We start from the raw sequence: 8488 nt of genomic DNA on the forward strand, positions 1-8488 counted from the left end.
AAGCAGAAGGAAAGGAAACCAGCTACAAGTGCCTATGTGTGTCCAGTCTGCCCTTTGCTAGTACAGTAATGGGATCCACAAAAAGATGATTCACCTCCCAAACATCAATCCTCTATGTGAGGAGCACCAAAGTAGCACTTGGCCCCGCCTGTCTTGTAGCCAATCTTACGAGCATAGTTGTCACCTCCCCCAGCCCCTCCACTGCAAGACTGGGCCTCTCGAGAGGGTGAGGTTTTATCTTTGGGGCCCGAGAAGAGTGCTTTGCTGTTTCTAGATCCTCAGAAATACGAGCTGAAGATTGAACCTGTCTTCAACGAACTTACAGTTGACTTGGGGGGTTATCTAGAATACTTAAGCTAGAAGGGCAGACCTGCCTCCCACAGCCACGTCTAGGGCACTGAGGGAGGAGCCTGGAAGGGGGCGTTTCCCCGGTGAGCTCCAGGAGGGCGGGGCCTTGGTTTTGTTCACTTGGTATCCGCAGCCCCTAGAACTGTACTAGCAGGGAGCGGTACTCAATAAATGTTGGATGGATGAATAATCACCCCTGTGCTCCGTTTGGGGGGGGGGGAGGGGGGAGGTAAGGGTGGAGTGTTGGAGGTAGGAAGCTGTTATTTGCGCTGTCCGGAGATTGGATCCCGCTTCTTCCCTGAGCCTCAGCTGTAAAACGGGAGCAAGTGGCCATGCCTTGCCCGGTTCCCAGGTCTGTCGCGAAGCCTCAGTGAGCGAAAGCAGTAACTAGGGTGGTACAAATGCCAGACTTTTACTGCCGTGCTGCACTTCCCAAGCCTCTTCAAACGATCCTCTCCGGTGCCGCCTTCCGGGACCCCACACTGCCTCTCTACTTCCCCTCATGCCTGGGGTGCTCTCGACAACCCAGAAGTTAAGAGGTGTTCCTAAATCACCATCTGCAACCCAGTAGTTTGTGGGAGGCACGAGGGTACGGGGCGGACTCGGCCCCTGAAAGGCTCGGCCCCTAACAGGCTCACGTTTGTTGCCCTGGATACGGGGGCCGGGGCAGGCCCCTGCCCATCGGGTCCCGCGCGCACGCGCCCACGGCCACGGCCACGTCCTGCCGCGAGAGGGGGCGGAGCGAGCGTGTGCGGCGGGCGCGCGCAGGCTCCGCGGCTGAGCCCCGAGCCGCGTGCGCTGATCGGCGTCCGCGGCGGGCGGCAGCTGAGGTGAGGGCCGGGCCGGGGAGGTGTTCACGCTGGGGCGGCTCCACGCGCCCCGAGCGTCTGGGACCTCCGTCCGCCCGGGCGCAACCTCAGGGCCTCCCGCGTCCCCACCGTGACCCCCTGCGGCCCAGCCGCTCTTTGCATCTCGTCTCGCCCACAGCTCGCCCCGGCCGGTCCAAGGGCCCGAACGCGACCTCGGACCAGCCTACTATCCCGGATCACCCTCTGCCTCGGCCACGGTTGCAGGGCACCCCCGGAGGCAAGGGAGCCGGGGAGGGCGAGGGGGTGGGGAGCACGAAGACTGAGGCCAGAACCGTACTTTAACTCCGCCCCCGTCTCCTGAGGCCGCGCCTCGAAGCGTTGGCTGCAAACTTTTAACTTCCTTTAAGTTGCAGAGGTGCCTGGGACCCCGTGAGGTCGTGGCTGAAAAGAAAAGGGCTGGGTAAATAGGCGAGGCGAGGGTGAGCAGGGGCTGGAAGCCGAGAGTGGAGGTAGCGTCCCGTCCTTCCCGCGCAGGCCCCTCAGACTCCACGTCTTCCCGCGCCCCCCGAGTGCCAAAGTTTTGCCTGCAGCGGGCGCTTTAAGGGCGAGGCCAGCCGCCGCGGCGCACGTGAGCAGCCTCGGGAAGCCAGCGCGGGGCAGCCCGCCCAGACGCTCCGCCTGGGCCTCTAACCTGAGGAGAAACTGAGGCCCGAGAGGGGTCACAACCTGCCCAGGGTCAGCGGCAGGGGCTGTGTCAGGGCCAGGTGCGGTGGCTGGAGCCCTCCAGGAAGAGGGCTCTCCAAGAACCGGGATATATAAGCAGGGGTCTAGTGAAGAGCTGACATTTTTGAGGCGGAATTTGGCTTCTGATTTCCCTAAGGGGTCTGAGGACATGGTGGAGGGTGCAGCCTTGTGGCGGGGAGAGAGTTCTTGTAGAGGCCTCTGTGGACTTTCCCTGAAAAGAGATCAGTCAGGGCAGGGTGCCTGGCTCAGTGGTTATTTTCTTTCTGCCCCCAGCCCTGGAGCACTTGGAGCATTTGGTCCCTGCCGTGCTGGATGCCATGAGTTGCTAAAATTGAGCCTGGCTTTAGAGGTGAGCTTCCCCAGCCCTTCTCCTTCCCTTTCTCTTGAGTAAAGGGGAAATTTCCATTGCCCTGCCTCCTTGCTGGGCTGACCAAAGCTCTGCGGCCCCCAGGTACCTTTCACCCCTCTTTTGGGCAGTTTAGGAGGTGAGAGTAAGAGAAAGGTGGGAACTAAGCTCCTTCCAGGAGACAGGGAGTGTGCAGCTGAGAGGATGGGGGTAGGTCACAGTGCGGGCTGATCACTCCCAAGATGAGTGGGAGACTTAGATGCTGAGAGCTTCCAGCTGAGAGCCTTGGGTTCAGAGATGTCCAACATGGATTAAATGCTTGGGCTTTTTTGGAAGTCTTGTTCCCAGGGAGGAGAGAGAAAGTGGAAGTGGGGGCCTAGAATCAGACTATCTGGATTCCCATTGCCTGCATTTTGTCCGGGTGGCTCTATTTAGTACCTTTGTGACCTTGGGCAAGGCTCTTAATCTCTAACCACTTGTTTTCTGATCCATATCCACCTGGTTTTGAGGATTAATGAAGTAGCTGTGTTTCAACGTTTAGACAGTGCCTGCCTAGCATATAGTAAGTACTAAGTGAAAGATTTATCATCATTATCATCAAAGAAAACAGGAGTGAAACTAGCTGGGGGGCGGGAGCAGGGGTCAATGAGAAGACCAGTGTGAGACACCTCAAGGTCATGATGCCAAAGGTTTAGAAGTTTACTTTGTGTTTTTTGTGAGACAAACACTGTGCACATTGACTCCAAAGACAGTTTTTCAGCAAAAAATTTTGATACCCAGAGCCCACAGGGAACAAATTATTCCATACAGCTGTTTTCCATAGGGCCGACATGTTGATTTTCAACTCCTAAAGCTTTTTAAATTTTAAGTACTTGGGGTGAGAATGTTCTTCCAATGGGTCAGATGCTTCCATTCCTCTTTAAATAGTCCTCTGTGATGTGATTTTTTTTTTTCCCCTGGGTGACGCAGGTCAAGCCCTCTGTGTAAGAGGGTTAGTCTTCTGGCCCCAAGTTTCATGGAGTTCCAGGCAGTCTGTCTTGAATGGCTCATACACCAACGTATGTGTTGTGTCGCTAGGCCTGCTCTTTGATAGCTTCTCTGCTTTTTTTTTTTTTTCTCCCCTGAAACAAGTATCTTTATTGCTTGTACCATGCAAATAGCAAATACGGGAAACAGGGAAAGGCCACTGAGGAAGGGGGAGAATTGTCAGATAAATGACATACACAGAAAGGAAAAAAGACACCCCTGCCCTGCCCCAGCATACCTACCCCAGGATGGCTTCCTGTAAACTGCCTAGTACAGGAGGTCAGGTGGGGAGATCAGAACCACAAAAACTGAATTCCAAACATCTGGAGATGCTGGGGAGAAGGGAAGGAAGGGGGAGGGACAGGGCAGCAAGTGGACCCCAGGTGTGGCTCCCTGCCAGGCTAGCACCCCTCCACCATGGGATGAAATGCTCCAGCCGTGGGTAACTCTCACAGCTACCTGTTGTGTCTCCACTTCTAGCAGTCTTTTCCTCCTCCTCTTCCTTGCTGTTTCTAATCTATGGACTGGGAAAGTGAGATGAAGCTTGTTAGCACCGGTAGCTCCGCTCAAGTCTGGGAAGCATAGTGCTAGACTTTGTTCTGCCTGCTCAGGCTATTTTAACCTCGTCTCTCCTTTGGTTCTGGATGGGTGAGCTTGTTGGAAAGCAGTATTTCACGGGCCAGATGTGCTTAGCAAAGGAGAGCTTCCTACAAGAGTCCCTTCCTGTGGCACATTTTTCCCCCTGACGTTTTGTTCCTTATGGTTTCCCTGTTCTTAAATAAGTGTTTGGGCCCTGTGCTTGCCTGTCCTCCCTCTGGCAGTGGCCCATGAGGCTTGGGGAGACTGGGCAGGCAGTGTGGCTCAGTTGTGGTAAGGAATAAGGAAGAGGCAATGTGGGGAAAAGGCAGGCTGGCTGACGTCTGGCCCAGCAGGGGTGGCTGGTCAGGGCCAGGAGTATGTCCCTGGCTGACTCACTCGTGTGCCCCTCTATGACTCAGCTACCCAAGGTGTGACCAAGGCTGCCAGCTGACAGAGCTTCTCTGAGAGCCTCAACAGTTGTGATTAAGAAATAAAGAGGCTTGTAGCTTCAGTCATCCTTTGTAACTCCCTTCTAGGTCACTCTGTGTGTAAACACCTCTGGCTCCTGCCTCTCCCGCATCAGAGCACCCAAGGCAGGGCAAGAGGTTGGGCCAGAAGTGGCTGGCGGGAAGCTGGGCACATTGGTCAGACAGGCTACCAGCCACCTCTTCCTTCTGTCTCCTTTGCAGCTGCCTTGGTGTGCGGCGTGGGGGGCACAGAGCTATGTTGGACCTGCTACTCCTGGGCCTGATTGGGGGCCTGACTCTGCTGCTGCTGCTGACGCTGCTGGCCTTTGCTGGGTACTCAGGGCTGCTGGCCGGGGTGGCAGTGAGTGCTGGCTCACCCGCCGTCCGCAACGTTACCATGGCCTACAAGTTCCACGTGGGGCCCTATGGTGAGACTGGGCGGCTTTTCACAGCGAGCTGCAGTGTCTCCCCCAAGCTCCGCTCCGTTGCCGTCTACTATGACAACCCCCGCATGGTAAGGAGCCTCCTGGGCCCTGGCTGGGGTTCTACCCCATGGACAGACATGGGGCAGGGCTTCTTGGGCAAGGGGTGTTCTGGTTTCTGGGGAGGGGTGGGAAAATCGTTGAGCTGGCTATGCGCACCACCTCCTCTCTGAGCTTGAAGCTCCTTCCAGATTTAATCTGGACTTTTGCTCCAGACATCTATATGCTGGCTTTCTACTTGTCACGATCTAATTTTCCTGGTTTGTCTCTGCCCATGGACTTCTGAGTGCAGGGGGCCACACCACTGTGAGTCCCTAGCCTCTGAGGGGGCATTGGTCTGTTGCCTCCTCTTCTCTCCCTCCCTCAGCCCCATTTGAAGCCAGCACTCTAAGACCAGGCCATTTCAGATGCTGCCCTCTCTTTGAGGTCATATCATGTTTCTTTGCCTTCCCTCTTTCAGCTCTCGTGCTGAAAGAAGGTGGAATCTTCCAGCCATTATGGTGGCCCCTGGCCCAGGGATAAGGCATTTCTTTGGACATCAAGCTGCCTGGTTGGGAGAGTGCTTTGGGGGCAGATGGAGCCAGGCGAGCTGTCCAGAATGTCCAAGATGCTGGGGTCAGAGACTAACCTGACATCAGTGGCACCCTGTAGGCATATGGCTGTATTTACAGCCTGTGGTGAATCAGGACTCACCAGTATGGCCTCCTGCCATGCCATGAGGTGGTGCTGCCCACAGCTGCATTGGGCTGGCAGCTCTGCCAAGGGTTCTCCAGCCTCCAGCTCTGAGCCTTGGCACACCAGGCATTGAGAATCCCCAGCTCTGGTTTTCTTGCCTGGAGAGCTCAAGTGGGCAAGGCCTGTAGCCTCCATACCATGTGCTGAACAGGCCTCAATGGGGTACTCAGTCGAAACAAGGGTGTGCTGACTCCCTCTCTGTGCCAGGTTCTGCTTGACACCTGCACTCTGGAGATGAACAGACGTGGCCCTGCCCTCAGGAAGCTTTGTGTGGTTGGCAAGTCAGCCCTATACAGATGCATCTCCAGCAAGACACTGTGTTCGATGCTCACAGAACTTTGAGCGAGCTGTGGGTTTGCCTCAAGTCTGCCAGGGAGGCTCAGAGAGGAGATCTTCTGTCATGAGTAGAATTTTGCTCTACTGCGAAGGGCCTCCTGGCTAAGGGAACTGCAAAGTGCAGGCCTGCAGATGTCGGCTGACAGAGGAAGTGTGGCAAGTGAACACGTGGTGGGTGGAGAAAGATGTAGAAGGGTTTGCTGGGCCAGGTGGTGGGAGGTACAGTAGGTTGGGAGGAAAGGTACAGCACAATTTGCCACCTTTGATTTAGGAAACTAAGCGGATGGCAGGTGGAGGAGGGAAGGAGACGAGGCAGGGGGCCATCGAGGAGATTGGGCTGGGTCTGAGTGAGAGGTGATATGGCCTGGTTGAGGGATGAGTAGACATTGAGGTTTTGAGGTCACATGGCTCGGAGATGGCACTAAGTGACAGTCAAGAACACTGGGGCCCAAGTGGGATGGGGCAGGCACTGGGCTATGGGAAGCTCCTAGACCAGATGCCGGGCCCCCACCCTTCCAGGGGTCTCTTGTGTAAGTCCCTTTCCCTCCTCTACCCTCCCCTGGTCCCTGCCCCTCCTTCCACATCTGACCCAGTTGGAACCCTCTGCAAGACCTCAGTGGGAGGGTTGAGGGTCCTTGCAGCTGCCTCTTTCCTCACCGGCATGTCTTGTTCCAGAAGCAGTACATCGCCTCTTGAGTTGGAGGTGCTAATTCCAGAATGGGAAAGGGCCAAGGCAGCACGGTACCTTTGGGTCATTGCTGGAGGCTGGTTCAGGGAAGAGTGAGATAGAAGAATCCTGGCATGGGACACACTTCCTATGGCTTCCTGACCCAGACACCTCCAAGCAGCCCACTGTACAGCTCTCCTGGAGGTGTGGTGGACTGTCTGAGGTGGTAGGACTTGGGTTTCCAGGGTTGACTGGGCACAGCCTGACTTTGATACCAGTCTGGGGGCCCATGGCCTGAGAGGACAGACTCAAGGTTAGCAGTCCTGGGTTTTGATTCTGTTTCACCACTGTCCTGCTGTGTGGTAATGGGCATACCACATACCCTCTCTGAGCCTCCATTTCCTCACCTGCAGAGTAATGTTAAAAATACTGCTTATAGGTAGGCTGGCAAGGGTTAAATTAAGTGACATAGGTGAGCCATTCACCCCAGTACCTTGCCCTCAAGAAGTTGTTGTAACAACAACAAAAAATGGGTGGAAAAAACACTCATGCTAATTAGGTGTGATGAGGGGTTGTTAGGCTGGGCACTCATAACCCAGGTTTAGACCCTAGGCCTGGCTGTGACCATCTGGTTGGCACAGAGAATGAATATATATGTCTAAAAGTGGCCCCTCTGATCCTGTCCATCCCAGTCCTGGGTCACTCTGGAAGAAACTTGTGTCCCTATTCAGAGCTGGGTCACACCCTGTCACCTGCGATGGCTCACCTGCCTGGCAGAGATCCTAAAAGGTTCAGGGAACCCTGGACCCCCAGGCTTCAGGTGCTCATGGCTATCACAGACTATCTGGTCCATAAGGATCTGAAGCCTCTGGGTCCACACTGCTGATATTATAGAGGAGGAGACTAAGGAGCAGTTAGCAGGAGTTGTGGTACTATCTGAGTTTACTCATGCTTTTTTATTTTCATTTAGCAAATATTTGAGCACCCTGTCTGTGCCACTCTGTCCTGGGCACTGCTGCACAGTGGGGACCAAGGGGCCCAGCCCTCAGGCCGTCTCAGTGGGGGTGGGGGGTGTCAGGGAAGCCTGAAGGACAGGCCTCATCCAGTCCTGGGGAAGGCCAAGAAGCCAAGCTTTCTGCTCCCTAGCTGCCTCCTACAGCAGTGTCCAGCATGGGGCCCTGCATAATATGGTTCACAGAAGGAAGGGACAGGATGTAGGCTGAGCTGTGGAGTGTCCCATCCCCATTCTACCCTCCCCAGCACAGCACAACACAACAGGAGCCAGAACCTGCTTCTCTGAGTGTGGGAGGAAGTGAGGCTATTTCAGGTTCTGTGAGTGGGGCAGTGAGTGACCAGGTGAGAGGTGGCCATGTGCTCTGGGTGCCGCCCACCCCCGTGAGATATAGACTGACAGCTCCCCAGCCACACCCCTTCCAGGCCTCAGCTGGACAGAAGGAGGCTGGTTCCTGAGAAAGGCCTGGTGAGGCTCCCCTGGTCTGGCTCTGGGCTCAGGAAGTGACACAGAAAAGGGTACCAACAAGGCAAGATTTTGGCGACTGCAGTGGACCATTTCATATGAGATGCTGCTTGAGCATATATCCTGGAGATACATATGTATGTCTGTATGTCAGTTAGCCAGCCAGCCCTATATTTTGGAGTTCTCATGGGATAAGCCTGTAAGATCTGGGCGAGTGGTTCTTGTGGTGCAGGAAGAGGGATTCCGTTCTTCGTCCCTGAGGGCCTTGGTGGAGGTGGGGGGAAGGAAGGAAGGAGCATGTGGCAAGAAGTTGACAGACTCTGGCAGTGGCTCATAGGTGTCCCTCTCCTCTCCAGGACGCCACATTCATGGAGTGTGGCCATTTCCTCTTTTTTTTTTTTTTTAAGTCAATGATTTTTTTTTTTTTTTTTTTTTTTTTTTTTTTTTTTTTTTTTTTTGTTCCCCCGGGTCT

At 55.0% G+C, this 8488-nt stretch overlaps 1 protein-coding gene across 2 annotated transcripts in view; it reads left to right on the forward strand.

The window, feature by feature from the left end:
- The first annotated feature begins 1072 nt into the window (after window positions 1-1072).
- The window catches only part of TEX264 (testis expressed 264, ER-phagy receptor), a 30486-nt gene continuing 23070 nt past the window's right edge, over window positions 1073-8488 (forward strand). For both annotated transcript variants that reach the window (XM_007451826.1, XM_007451827.1), the window contains exons 1-2: window positions 1073-1178; window positions 4542-4833. In XM_007451826.1, coding sequence (XP_007451888.1) covers window positions 4576-4833 — 258 coding nt within the window. In that variant the 5' untranslated portion in view covers window positions 1073-1178; window positions 4542-4575. The remainder of the gene's footprint in view (window positions 1179-4541; window positions 4834-8488) is intronic.

Source organism: Lipotes vexillifer, unplaced genomic scaffold (assembly GCF_000442215.2).
Source record: "Lipotes vexillifer unplaced genomic scaffold, Lipotes_vexillifer_v1.1 scaffold500, whole genome shotgun sequence".
Classification (NCBI taxonomy): domain Eukaryota; kingdom Metazoa; phylum Chordata; class Mammalia; order Artiodactyla; family Lipotidae; genus Lipotes; species Lipotes vexillifer.